General features: G+C 42.1%; 2 protein-coding genes across 4 annotated transcripts in view; both read left to right on the top strand.

Moving 5' to 3' along the window:
* Positions 1-5,356, top strand: part of LOC111949356 (serine/threonine-protein kinase PAK 4-like) — a 29,675-nt gene extending 24,319 nt beyond the window's left edge. For both annotated transcript variants that reach the window (XM_023966450.2, XM_023966451.2), the window contains exons 8-10: positions 1,036-1,161; positions 1,249-1,383; positions 1,480-5,356. In XM_023966450.2, the coding sequence (XP_023822218.1) occupies positions 1,036-1,161; positions 1,249-1,383; positions 1,480-1,635 (417 nt within the window). In that variant the 3' untranslated portion in view covers positions 1,636-5,356. The remainder of the gene's footprint in view (positions 1-1,035; positions 1,162-1,248; positions 1,384-1,479) is intronic.
* Positions 5,357-6,114: 758 nt separating this feature from the next.
* Positions 6,115-13,651, top strand: LOC111982627 (sushi domain-containing protein 6). 2 transcript variants are annotated; one of them, XM_024014216.2, is made up of 5 exons: positions 6,115-6,270; positions 8,457-8,563; positions 8,966-9,169; positions 11,073-11,214; positions 12,980-13,651. In XM_024014216.2, the coding sequence occupies exons 2-5, from the start codon at positions 8,470-8,472 to the stop codon at positions 13,302-13,304; spliced, it is 765 nt and encodes a 254-aa protein (XP_023869984.1). In that variant the 5' UTR covers positions 6,115-6,270; positions 8,457-8,469; the 3' UTR covers positions 13,305-13,651. The 2 variants fall into 2 exon arrangements, with proteins under 2 accessions (XP_023869984.1, XP_023869985.1); XM_024014217.2 differs by having other exon boundaries at positions 6,183-6,270; positions 12,983-13,651.
* The last annotated feature ends 357 nt before the right edge of the window (positions 13,652-14,008 follow it).

Below are 14,008 nucleotides of genomic sequence, written 5' to 3'. Positions count from 1 at the left end.
ACTCACCCCAACCCTGCTTCATACACAATGATATGATAATTTTCCATGGCAAAAGAAGAAAACACGAAATAGACTGACCTCTATGGTCCTTGAAAAACCTGCTGTATGATATAAAATATTGTGTGATATAGGCCTAGCTTTGGAAAATAACTCATGTGACTCTGAGTGACAAAAGAAGGCTCTGTGTATCCAACAGAATGTCTGATTCATGTTTTGTTTCTTTGCCATGATATACTTCCGAGTATTGGGGTTACTGGTATCGTGACAACCCTCCCCATACCACCCAGTCATAACAGGCTATCTCATTTACATATCGAAACGATATGAAACCAGCTGTGAAAATTAGGATATGGGAAAAGAGGAACTTGCTGCAGTCATGTTTGTTCCCAAAGTATTGTAATATACAGTATGAGAGGTAATGGAGGGCTTGAAGCTCACGCTGTTAATTTAGATCTTACGTTACCCGACAACAGTTTGTAGATACAACCGTTTGATCTTTTATTGAGCCCAAGTGTCAACCTGAAGCCCCCTGAAGTCACTTGTAGCTGTCATGGTTGGCATGCTAAGGGCTGTGCTTAACTCTTATTGTGGTTGACCCAAGGGGAAGTGTAGACAGTTACCCTCAGCTGATTCTCGGCAGAAGAGTGTGTGTGTGTGTGCTTGCGCGAGTTTGTGTGTATTCACATTTCCCCTTACCAATTCAAAGCATGCTGTAGTCAGTGAGCCCTGTTCTTCAGAGGTCACCATTGGCAGACAGGATATTTATCCACCCAGGCATTGCAAAGGTTTTCTCAGAAAACTGGGAGGTGTTCTACTGTGATGTGTAATACTGTAAAGCAGCACATTGCTAGATAGAGGAATGTTTGTGGTACGCTAAGAGTTAAGCCTGTCAATCTATAACACACAACGTCCGTGTCAGCTGAAAAGTCTGTAATTTAGTCATTTGTAAAGATGGCAGTATTTTTAGAATGCCTGTTTTTTTCCCCGTAAATAATTCATTAAAAACTCTGACCCTTTCCTCTATGCCCATCCCAGGTGAAGCTGTCAGACTTTGGCTTCTGCGCCCAGGTGTCGAAAGAGGTCCAGCGGCGCAAGTCCCTGGTGGGCACACCGTACTGGATGGCCCCGGAGCTCATCTCACGACTGCCTTATGGGCCTGAGGTAATGTCCAGTTAGTTGTGTCGGTGTGCATGCATTATAATTCGAAACTATCGCTGATCACTGTGTGATCAATATTCTACCCCGTAGGTGGACATCTGGTCCTTGGGGGTGATGGTGATCGAGATGGTGGACGGAGAGCCCCCTTATTTCAATGAGCCCCCCCTCAAAGCTATGAAGATGATCCGTGACAACCTACCACCCAAACTCAAGAACTTACACAAGGTACTAGGCACACTACAAAGAGCCTCTCTCTCACACAAGGCCCTGTTATTCAACATTTTGAAATTGATAGTCATCCTTTGGTGTTATTTTTCCCAGGTTTCTCCTCTCCTCAAGGGCTTCCTGGACAAATTGTTGGTGCGAGACCCCACCCAGAGGGCCTCAGCCAATGAGCTACTCAAGCACCCCTTCCTGAGCAAGGCTGGCCCGCCCTCCTGCATTGTGCCTCTCATGAGGCAGAACCGCATGAGATGAGAGCGAGCGGAGACCTCTCGCCCACTACGGAGTAGTGTCACATGGACCCTCAACTCCCCAAGCTCACACCTCGGACTCACACTGTTCTGGAGCGAGGAGGTTGGGGGGGCAGCGGAGAAACACTGCCCAGCTCATATTAGCATTTTTACTGGTCAAGATTTTTTTTTAAAGAACCTTTTGAAATGAAAAGGAGCGCTGTCCCTTTTCCTGTGGGAGAAAAGATTTTGACACTACAAGGATGTATAGCTTGAGCGGTTTGGTGCAGAATGAGGCTTGGAAAGTGCTGCTGGGGTGACTCACAAAAAACACTGTTAGCATCCTAGCTGAAGGGATGAACCATGCTTCCACACTACAGGACTTCCTCACTACATGGCCCAGACTCAACTCTATTCCAATAGACAGGACATCAGAAAAGACTACTGAAGGAGGACCATGCTTTTCTCTTACCACATGATGCATCGAAGTATTTTTTTAATGAAAGTAAACACTTGGTTCCTGTTACAAACACTAAGCAAAAGTAGACACTGGAGTTGTGTTTTAGATTATTTTCTTTATTTTTCTTGTAGCATAGATATATCCGCTTTGTTTTCTCTATTTTGTGATTATTTTTGGGGGGGTTACAGTGAGATTTGAAGCACTGTTCTGAGATAGAAGCTGCACTCCTGGTTGATTCCAATATATCATATAGTTTTTTTTAAATTATTTTTTATTACAAGATAATTTGTTTATTTTAATATACCTGTGTTCAATAGAATATCATGATAAATTGAACATCAAGGCAGAGTTTCAGCAGTTTTTTTCTAAAGGCGTATTTATACTTCAGGAATTTAGCAATGTAGATTGTGCTCCCTGTAACCCCTCGATCTGCTGCTGTAGACCTCAGCTGTTAGTTTATAGTAGTGACAACCCTTATGAAAGCCCCCCCCCCACACACACACACACCTGTATATACAGAAAGTATATTTTTTGTCATTTTTCTAATGATTCATTTCTTAAATGCCTGACCTGGCCAGTCTGGACAATGGTTCTGGACTATGTGAATGTAGTGCTGAGCCACAAACTGGCTCTGTGTTTAAAGATGGAATCTGCAGTAGGGGGAAACAGTGCCACCGGCTGCCCCACCACCATTATTTTTTTGATGCCGAGCTGAGGAGCATCGAGCAGCATGGTTAAAAAAAACAAAGCAGAAAATATTGTCCTCTTCTATCGTATGTGCAATGAGGTGGGGGGGTGTTTGCAGTTACTACTTTGTTGTAATATCGCAAATGGACGTGACTTTCACCATTTTGGATAAGGATCCCAGCTTTAAGGGCTTATTAGAACAGGAAACGGACACACAAGGTGAAAATCCGCGCTTAGCTAAATGAAGTGTGCAACAGATGCTAGAACTGAACTCTTATCCACAATGTAGCAATGACAGGAACTGTATGGCAGAAAACAGACCCACAGATGCAAACTCAAATAGTAAACACTCACCACAATCACCCACCCACACTTCATGCAGGGCCCTACAAAAGTCTATGCGGGTGGAATCACAAATCCAGATATTAAAACGGAATTCAATAATATTAAAACATTTATTGAACTTTGGTAGGAAATCAACTAAATGTATTTGAAAATGTAGTTTTTAGCCAAGATTATTATAAGACATTAACAAATTGCATCAGTGATTTGTATTTTCCTTCAACTTTCAGAAGCAAAGGCATGGTAATGCCCCTGTCTGAGTGCACGTTTGTCTACCACTTTGTGTAGCCGTTAGCAATGATGCAAATAATCACCGTCTTCTAATAAATAAAAAAAATAGTTCAGCAGACTGCAATCACACGCTACAGAAACACAGCTAACCAAACAAGTCTATTGGCTGGTGTACACTACAGCCCAAAATTTTAATGTCTTTGATTTTTCACAGACCTCGAGAGTGATCTCCTGATGTGGTTTAAGCATTGTGGTGGACTTAGAACATCAAATGCTGCTGTTTTTCTATTTATAACGTGATTTTTTGTTGTTGAGAGCGAACACATGAAAAAACAGAGGGAAACTTGGAAAAACAGAATTTGGGCAAAAAATCGAACAGATATTATAGGGCCCTATTCATCGTTAGTCCTCATTTTTCTCTGCGCTTCCCCCTCATTCTAGAGTAGCAAGACGAAGTCGCATATGTACATTCACCCTAGAGAGCATCCAAAGACCACGAGGCCTTAGTGCACAGCAGAGTAGCCAATGTGTCTGTTCTGAGTTTCAGTGAGGAAATCGGAACAGACTCCATAAGTAGACACTAACACTACATTGTGAAGTACTGTTGTTAATTAGATGTGTCAGAGGTTACTGTACGGTTTTAACATTCTGTCAATATTCCATATTTCCGAAAGACAAGTGGACGTCTGTTTAAAAGTGACATGATTGGCAYGCCTGAGTAAGATGTGATCCGTCTGTGTTCCATGTGTAAAAAAATAAATGTTCTTCCAGTTTAGTTTTGCAAAACTGAGTGAAAAGATGGGCTGAAAGAATGACAATCAAAGTTAGTAATTCACTGTCTGCTTTTTCAACAATATTCTAAACTGATCACTTTTCATTGCTCACAAAGTTTTGTAACTATAATTGTGCAGCATTTTGATAAACAAATTTTCTAAACAAATACTATTTTGATACTCATTAAATCCATCTTTGCATACGGTATATTTCTAAATCGCTTAACTAATTATTACCGTGAAGTGATGGCACACTGGTATTTTGTGTTTTTTTTTATCAAATACTGTAAAGATGAATGCAACAACAACAAAAAACAGACGTATCATTTCTCAAACTACAGAATTGAATCGTCTCATTGGTTTCACTCACGTCAACTACAGTTTTCAGTGGCTGGTATGAAACCAATCACATACATTCCGCAGTTGGTATTTGACATTCCTGTAGCTTCTATATAATGGAATGCCTGTCAAGGTTAGAACGGCTTAACATAGTTTTCCCCCGGTTATTTTGTGTGTTAATGCCTTAACGTTCAGAAAGTAACATGATCAATATGATTCCCTTTCTTTGTAATTGCTGTTAATTGCAAATGTACATGATTTTACAAATCTCCGGGAATCTGTAGTGCCTCAGAGTAAACTCATTGTTATCGTTGGTTTGTGTTTGTTGAGAGGATGCTCAAATTCCAATTAGGAGCTGTGACACCTACTGACTGGCCTACTTGGAAATATATTTGTGTGAATTTCTCTTACTTGTTTGTATGATCCTTTCTCACACTTTTTTTGTGTGCTAAATCATTTAGGCGTCAGTATTGTCAAGTTTGTGATGGTTGACCGTTTTTCTTGAGTCCCAACCCCCCCTGGATTTTTGCATTTCTGCTGGTAATGATTTTTTTTTTACTGCAATTTTAAATATTTTTGGCAAATACAGTTCTTCTAAAAATGTATTTTTTTTTGTCATGCACTATCATTGTGTATCGTGTGACCATTTGAGGATGTCAACCATTTCAAAGTTGTGTTATAGCAATAGCCTTTGTCTCAGATGGTACTAATCATCTTGGGCTCCCGAGTGGTGCAGCGGTCAGGCACTGCATCTCGGTGCAAGAGGCGTCACTACAGTCCCTGGTTCAAATCCAGGCTGAATCACATCCGGCTGTGATTGGGAGTCCCATAGGGCGGCGCACAATTGGCCCTGCGTCGTCCAGGTTTGTGTTCTTAAATGACTTGCCTAGTTAAATAAAGGTTAAATAAAAATACTTGGACTGTGGTTATGTGAGGATGATTATGATGGTGTTGATGATTGATAACATTTGGCTATGATTTATGGTTTTAAATCGTCATACATTTGAAGGTATGGGCTGGAGCCCATGTCCTATAGGTGGTTGATAGCTAATAAGTTCGTTAGTTATATTGTGTCTTAGGTACGGCCAGACGTTTGTCTATTTTCATATTTCTCAACCTGATACATTGGAGAAATATGTTAAGGTCAAATATTACACAATACAATATTAATGTATCTCGAAGGAACTAAATTCTGTTGCATTGGCGCACTATATGTTTAGCACTTCCGRCTAGTCATTCTGTCAGATGTGATTCTGTATCATCTGGCCTTGCACTGTATACTCACTCATCTTAGCAGGCGACCACGGTGGGGACAGTGTTGTAAACAGAGGATTTGTGAAAAGCGTGGTCCAAAACAATGACCCCTCATTATACTGCGATGAACTGAACGTTCAATTTCCACAGTTCTGCGAAATATAGCTCGAATTTACTGAATATGACAAGGTCCAGCGGACGCGTGCTCAGGGCGGGGTTTGTGTGAAGACGCACTGTATACAGTGGTTGAGTTCGTTTTGCATGGCCCGGTGGAGAGTTCGCTTAAGGACCAATGGAATGGCCTAAAATGAGGCAACTCCACCCACCCTGCAAAACTAACTCGATCAATGTCACCAGCGCGCGTAGTCGGGACTGGAGCCTGTGATACTGTCAAAAACACAGCTGAGAAATAGATCCAGTTGTTGCTATATGCCCCATTCATCTGGAGGTTTGTCGAATAAAACAAATTAGATTTTGATCTCGAGCGGATCGTATATCAAACAGACGGGGAAGTTTTGATTTATACCATTTTGGACTAGTCCTTGGACGGAATATTCCTATCTAGAATCTACAGGTGAGTAGCCTTATTGGTGAGAGGTTATCTTTAGCCAAGTCTTTTTTTAAACTTGCCTAAAGATAAGTTTAACCCCAATAAAAGAGCATGTGATATGTAGGATATAGCGAGCCTGTAGGACAGAGTGTTGATGTAGGCTGTAGGAATATTTTTTTGAATTATTGGGAGTTGAGTTTAGTCGGCTAAAGAAAATTGGGATTTTTAATGTTAATATTAGTATTCTGGATATGTTATAAATGCGTCAGCTTTGGCATTTGTATTTATTTGGGGATATCTGGGGATTTCTGGGTATGCACCTGTGCATTCCGCTCCGTTTCGCATTTATGTTCAGCGAGCGCTGGTAGGCTATTTAGTCGGTTTGTCATGAACGTACCACAAACACTAGCCTTATTTCTATGAGCCTACCTGGTTTTGATTAACACAATAGCATTTGCTTACCATATTCTGCCGTAGTCTACAAGGTCCTTCCTTATAATTTGTGCCTGGATGTGTTTTGATAGGACGCATAAAATGACCATTGATAATATTTCCTCACTTTACATGACAACACAAAGACATAGGTAGTGTGAGTCATATTATAATTGAACACTTGCTTATACCTCTTGGATGAGTGGGATGGCATGAAAAGTGTTACTGTGTGTCAATGTCATACATGTATGACACTTGCAGAACCATCTCACAGGGATGCAGCTGGGTAGTTTGACAATCAGAGCAGATCTGCAACGTGGAGTGCCTGGACACAGCCCTTAGCTATGCCTTATTGCTATTATAAACTGGTTACCAACGTAATTAGAGCAGTACAAATAAATGTTTTGTCATACCCCTGGTATATGGTCTCATATACCACAGCTGTCAGCATTCAGGGCTCGAACCACCCAGTTTATAATACTGATTATAAACTGGGTGGTTCAAGCCCCGAATGCTGATTGGCTGAAAGCCGTTGTATATCGGACGGTATACCATGGGTATGACAAAACATTTATTTTTACTCTGCCTTGCYTCGTGCTTAAGAACAGCCCTTAGCCGTGGTATATTGGCCATATACTACACCCCCTCTGGCCTTGTTGCTTAACTAACTAACCTATCAAACATGGGAATCATTACAGGCACACAGAAGACAAACAGTTACCAAATCCATACAGAGGAGAAAAACATGTTTATTTTTTACTAGATTTGTTGATGACAACTTATTGTGTCTACATTAGTAAATGTATTGATAGATGTTCATTACATTTCATTTTATAGTGTTGCGTTTTAAAGTAGTGCTTTATAATGGAACTGGAGCAATTTCTAATGGCATACTTCACAGCTTGTTCATGAACAGAAGGCATGTTTTAATAAGATGGTGAGTAAGATGCCACCCACCTACATTGTGGTCACAGCTCACTGCCTGATAGATACAGGTGTAGGATAGTAATGTGTTCACTCTGTTGCAGGAGAACCTTCCAGCAATGCAGGAAATATAACATTTGTAGTGTGTTTGAGGTTTAAAAAGGCTTCGGAAATTTGTAAATAATGTTTAGAAATTTCAGACTGGATTTTCCCTTATGAAAATTGTATCAACCCCTAAAAAATGTAAATTAATTATAATCCACAAAATAATTCACATTTCCTGTTGCTGCAGGATTATTTTCCTGCTGTAGCAAACTGGCTCAATTTAAGATCCTACACCTGTAGGCTATGTGAGAACGGCACACATGGTGTTGGCAGGGACCTCCCCTGCTGTTCCAGAGATGACTTGCACCCCCAATATGAAAGCGCTCCGAAACCCACCATGGGATTTGTGTTTGTGCCATACCTGTGTGTGAAGTTCAGTGCTAAGAGAGGAAATATGGGCCAGGTGAAGAAAAAAAAAACACGACCAGTCATATAAGTAATGTAGATAAATGTCCGGTGTTAAACAATAACCCAAGTTTAGTTCCAGTTTCTGGAAATTAAAGGGTACAGGGTTGGGGAATGATTCACTCATTCAGAGTCAGGCTGTGGGTGTTTATGGTAGCTGCAGCTGTGAACCACTGTCCCCTGATTTTGTTAGGGCAAAAGGGGAGGCTTTCCAAGTGCATGATTAGATATTTGTCGATATTTTGCAACTGTGTGTGTGCWCATGCGTGCATGCTTGTTTGTATGCATATGTATGTGCGTGACTATCTGCAGGGCACTGAGTCCTCTGTTTATTGCACCTGCAGGAAGACTGTTTTGATGTCTGCGCGGCGGGAGTCTCTATGGCTGTGTGGACACGTCACTCTGGGCTACGGGCTCTTTCTCCTGGTCGCCCTTCCAGACCTCGCCACAGGTACCCGTCTCCCTCCCCAACCACCCACCCTAACCACCCACAATTGCCCATCCCGGTCATCACCTCTGCTAGGCATCCAAGTTGCACCACCATGCACTTGTTGAAACAGTCACCACTGCACCCAAAAGCTGTAATCCATCTGTAAGAGCTAATTTTATAGCTATCTGGACATACAACCTGCATCATGCTGCAATGATACTTAGCCCTCTCCCCAGACCTGTAAGACTCCTCCTCCCAGACTCCACCGGTCTTACCCCATCCATACGACCGTATCTATTAAAAAAACTCTCTACCAAAAGCTTTTTTCCTCTTCAACCTGAATCACAGATCTTTGAGATACAATAACTGCCGGTTAGATTTAACAACAAGGTCTGACAACTAAACTGTATGCCTCATCCGCAGGCAGGCTAGGGAACTGCAGCCACCCTCTGGTGCCAGAACACGGGGGCTTCCGCTGCGAGCCCTCCCCCTGCCGAGGCTTCCCACAGAAGAGCTTGATCTACTACTTCTGTGAGCCCGGCTACACCATCCCAAAAGAGGTGCACAGCTCGCGCTGCCGCCACGGCAAATGGATCCCCAGCGTGCCCACRTGTCTGTCCACACCAGGTGAGTCACTACGGCCGTGTGGGAGGAGGGGTAAACCTTTGCTCCTAGTGTAATGGACTAGAGCAGGGATGGGCAACTTTGATGGGGGTGGGGGCACAATAAATCTGAACTCATCATGAGGGGCTGCGGTGGCTCACGGGTCTGTGTACCCACATCCATACCCACATATGCAGTCAGAGCCCCACTTTGCGAGCAAAACATTTTAGTGGCAGCAGAGAGAAAACATTGATGTTTTATTGTTCATTTCTTGCAATTTTGCCATGGGGCGTAGATAAAATGTTGCAGTTTTAAAGACAATTTGCTGCAATTCTACATGTTTTGCCATGGGGCGGAGGGAAGATTTTAAAAAATTTGGGAAAAAATGACAAGTCAATTTCCTGCAATTCTACTCATTTTGCCGTGGGACGGAGAGAGAAACAGTTTTTAATATGATATCTGAGTGAGAGTGACTAACAAAATCAATGGGGGTCCCCTGGTCAGTATTAGACCATGATTACTATACATTTAGCTAGCTGGCTGCTATACTAATTTACCAATCTAAAAAATGTCACTCAATGGGCTAATTGAGTGACTGTCAGTGACTGACATAACAAGAGAAAAACTGCTGATGCACACAACCAAATGTTGAAATTGCAGCTTATTTATTTTTGGAAATGGATCCGCGGGCCTACAAAAGGAGGTCGCCAGTTGCCCATCCCTGGTCTAGCGCATGTGTGTGGAGTATGTCCATGAGTGACTGATATGAGATAAGTGTTAGGTTAACTACAGTCAGGTCAAAGGTTGCAGTGTGATTTAAGGTAGGTTCTGTACTCAATCACTCACCGCCTTTGTAAATGCATTAACTCAGACACCTAACAATTACTTTGGCTGATTCTGGGTTTGGGTATATGCATGCATGGAGGTTATGAGTTGATGATTTAAATGTTACATGGCTTTCTTCCACATAGTCATCTCATAAGCTGATTAATAGCAATGCTATGACCACCCTCCTTCATTCGTCCTCTTATTGCAGGGATGGATAACTCCAGTCCTCGAGGGCCTGATTGGCGTCACACTTTTTCTACATCCCTAGCAAACACAGCTGATTACTCTAATTCTAAACTGAAGATCATGATTAGGTGATTATTGGAGTCAGGTGTGTTAGCTGGGACTGGGGCAAAACTGTGACACCAATCAGGCCCTCGAGGACTGGAATTGCCCACCCATGTCTTATTGAATGTGGAAGAGGCAAGTGGAAGCATGCACTCGATACCACTCCATGACTGTTGTGCTATAGTTTCAATGACCTTGAGTATAGCCTACATGAGCATTGAGTGGCACTAGAGCTGAGCAGTGTGTTAGGGTGGTTAACAGGATGGTGTGTGGCCTGTTAAGTGCTAAGATTTGATTGTCGTAACTTTCTGGTACCAACCCCGTAGTTCCACACGAGGTCAATGACCCTTGAGATGCAAAAGCCGACATAGCAGATTCTTAACATGCTACTTTAGAGCCTCTTGCTTCCTCTTTCGGCCTGTGATGCATCGAGGCAGGAAACCAGCATCAAGAAACGGGAAGTGAGCAAAGTCACCAAACTAACCAGTCTCTTTCCTCTGCCATATTAAACCTCACGGAAATGTAGTGCGTCATGGATATAGGAAACCACACCTGCAGATGCATGACTGACTCCCTTTTGAGAGACCCTGTTTTATACTGTCCATATGTGTATCAGTAGTATGTTTCACCTAAATGACGTGTGTACTTCCTGAATGTATTTGTTGAGTGTGTTGTAGCTCTGGTCCAGGGTGACAGTGTGCGTTCGGGGGCGTTAGTGAGTGCACACACTAACGCACTGGACCACAGCTAAGTGTGTTGTAGGTAGTTGATGGGTGTGTGTGTTGATTGTTTGTGTTGTGTTTTCTCTCAGACATACATGTTAACTATGAGGACCAGGTGGCACACTCACTCCCCAGCGTTGCCACGACGGCGGTGGGAGTGTCCATATTCCTTCTCACCACCACGGCCTGCTTGGTGATCAAGTCCCGCCTTTTTCCCTGTCACTCACACAGGTAGGCACATATGACTGGCTCTTATCCCTGTCACTCACACAGCTATATTCATATGACTGGATCCTCTATAGCGGTGTTGTCACTACTAACCCTGGTCCTGGAGCATGTGTACGTAGGTTTTGTTCCAGCCCAGGACTAACACACCTGATTCAGCTAACCAAGGTCTTGATTTTTTTCATTTCTTTTTTATTTTACCTTTATTTATACAGGTTTTTTCTCATTGAGATAACATCTCTTTTCCAAGAGAGACCTGGTCCAATAGCAGCAGAGGGAACAACGTTTCAGACAAAACAACTTACCTAAACTAACACAACATTAAACAAAACTATAAACACAACAAAAACATTGTACATTAAAAACACAAACGTCTTGACTAAAAACAGCTGGCCTTACACTCTTCTATGATATATACATCGATCAAGTGTTTAAACTCCACCAACGAAACTAGATCATCACATTTTAAATGTTCATGACAGAATTCCAGGACCACGGAGCTTAGTAACTAAAACTATTTCTACCATGTCCTGTTCTAATTTTTGGTACTGTTAGAAGCAAATCAGAATGGGACCGTAATTGATATTTATTTACTGACCTGACTAAAAAAGAACAGAGATAAAATGGCATTTTACCCAATATGGCCTTATAAATCAGTGTATACCAATGTTTAAGCCTACGCAAGGTCAATGACGACCAGCCAACAGCACTGTAGAGATCACAATGATGTCTTAGACGTTTCTGATTTGTAATGAACCTGAGGGCTGCATGATACACTGAATCAAGTGCTCTCAGGGTAGTGGCTGAGATATATCTATATATATCTATATATATATAGATATATATATATATATAGATATATATATATATATACTGTCGGTTTTAGATTTTAGTGATGTTATATATATATAACATCACTAAAATCTAAAACCGACAGTAATGTATATCGTACCAGCTCCTTCCTGGCCTCAAAAGAAAAACAAGCCTTATATTGGTAATAAAATCCTATTTTCAGCTTGAGCTTCCTTATCAAGTTCTCTACATGCACAGTGAAGCTCAGCTTATCATCAACCCACACACCCAAATATTTGTACACTTTAACTTGCTCTATAGTATGTCCAGCCAATGTAGCAATGACATGATTTGTAACATGCCTGGCATTTGAAAATACCATGCATTTTGTTTTACCCGAATTTAGAATCAGCTTTAAATCATACAGATTCTGTTGTATGATGTTAAATGCTCTTTGGGCATTTTCAAAAGCTAAAGATAAAGTACTACCACTTGAATAAAGAACAGTATCATCTGCATAAAAATGAACATCCGCTGTTTCAATAAGATCCCCAATGTTGTTGATATACAAAATGAACAACAGTGGGCCCAAAATAGAACCTTGCGGAACACCTGYGCGCACCTCTATGGACTCAGATTTACAACCATCCGCCATTACACATTGTGTACGATTGATGATTGGTTGAATCAGGTGTGTTGATCTGTTGGGTGGTTACAGCGCTGTAGTGGCTTTGTACAGTAGAGGCTTGGAAATGCATCACATCCTGTAATGAAAGCATCTTTATAATCTGATGAGTGAAAGTTGAAAGACTGTGGAGGAGGAGGAGGAGGATGAAGGAAATTCAGTGGTTTGATAGTCATCTTATCATCAATGCTGGGTGTTTCATAGCTGTAGTGTCAAGTTAGATTGTAGGTAAATCCACCCACTGTGTGAGTGCTGTCTGTGAAGTGATCTGATCATCTCTCTACTGTTGTTCAGCAGGCGCTCCTCTGACCAGATGGATCTGATGGTGGATGGCCTGCCTGTGTCTCTGCCCACCTATGAGGAGGCTGTCTACGGGAGCTGGGGGCAACACCTGCCCCCCTGCAGAGGGCCCACCCAGCTCCTATTGGCCCAGGAGGCTCCAGGTCCATCATTAGCTCACAACCAATCAGATTCCAGTCACCTTATCCATCAATCCAATCAAAGCCCCGAGATCCTTCCGCCCCCTTACGAGGAGATCCAATCCCGTCCCAGAGAGAGTCAGAGTGAGGTGGACGTGCGGGCCATACAAGTTGCACTTCCCGATGACAAGGACATTTGAGTGGCTGGCGTATTTGTGTTACCCACCAATGATGTACTGACTTGTAAAATCATGTGCTCAGGCACTTATATGGATTCAAGCCTACCAGCATGGATCGACTTTCTTTTCAGGTTTTAACCTTATACATAGCACACCAGTTCTGATTGGCTATTTGTAATGTTATGAGACGTATCCTGCCATGGAGACATGGTTTATATCCCATCAGTGATGGGACCTGAGCCTCATTTGTTGAGGTGACTTTGGTAATGCCATTACTGTTACATCACAGGGACCTGCACGTCCTTCTTGTTGGTTTATGATTTGCGATGATGGCAGAGTTGTAGCGTCGATATAGAAACCAGCAGACCGACCCTGTTCCCACCTTGCACCTCTCCCCTATCTGCTTAGAATTATTGACCAGTTTGGGGAGACTTGGGGGTAGAAACCCCCAGAATGTACTTATTTGTTATAGACATTGAATGTAGTTGTTTCTCTTTTTCTTTTCAATAGAAAAAAATGTAATGGATGTATGTAATGTAACATATACATAATATTGCAATTGTTGCATTGCACAGAAGACTAAAAGTCAACATTGTTTCTAATTGTAAAACCTCTTGGCCTTACTCAGTTATGGTGCTCTCTGGGAAGAATTAGTCAAAGGAAAGTAGATCGCATGGTTGATCTGAGACACAGTCTGCACCCAAATGGCACTCGATTACCTATAA

Source organism: Salvelinus sp. IW2-2015, linkage group LG22, assembly GCF_002910315.2.
Source record: "Salvelinus sp. IW2-2015 linkage group LG22, ASM291031v2, whole genome shotgun sequence".
In the NCBI taxonomy this organism is placed as follows: domain Eukaryota; kingdom Metazoa; phylum Chordata; class Actinopteri; order Salmoniformes; family Salmonidae; genus Salvelinus; species Salvelinus sp. IW2-2015.
The sequence above is the reverse complement of the archived record's forward strand: the minus strand, read 5'-3'. Positions and strand labels throughout refer to the sequence as shown.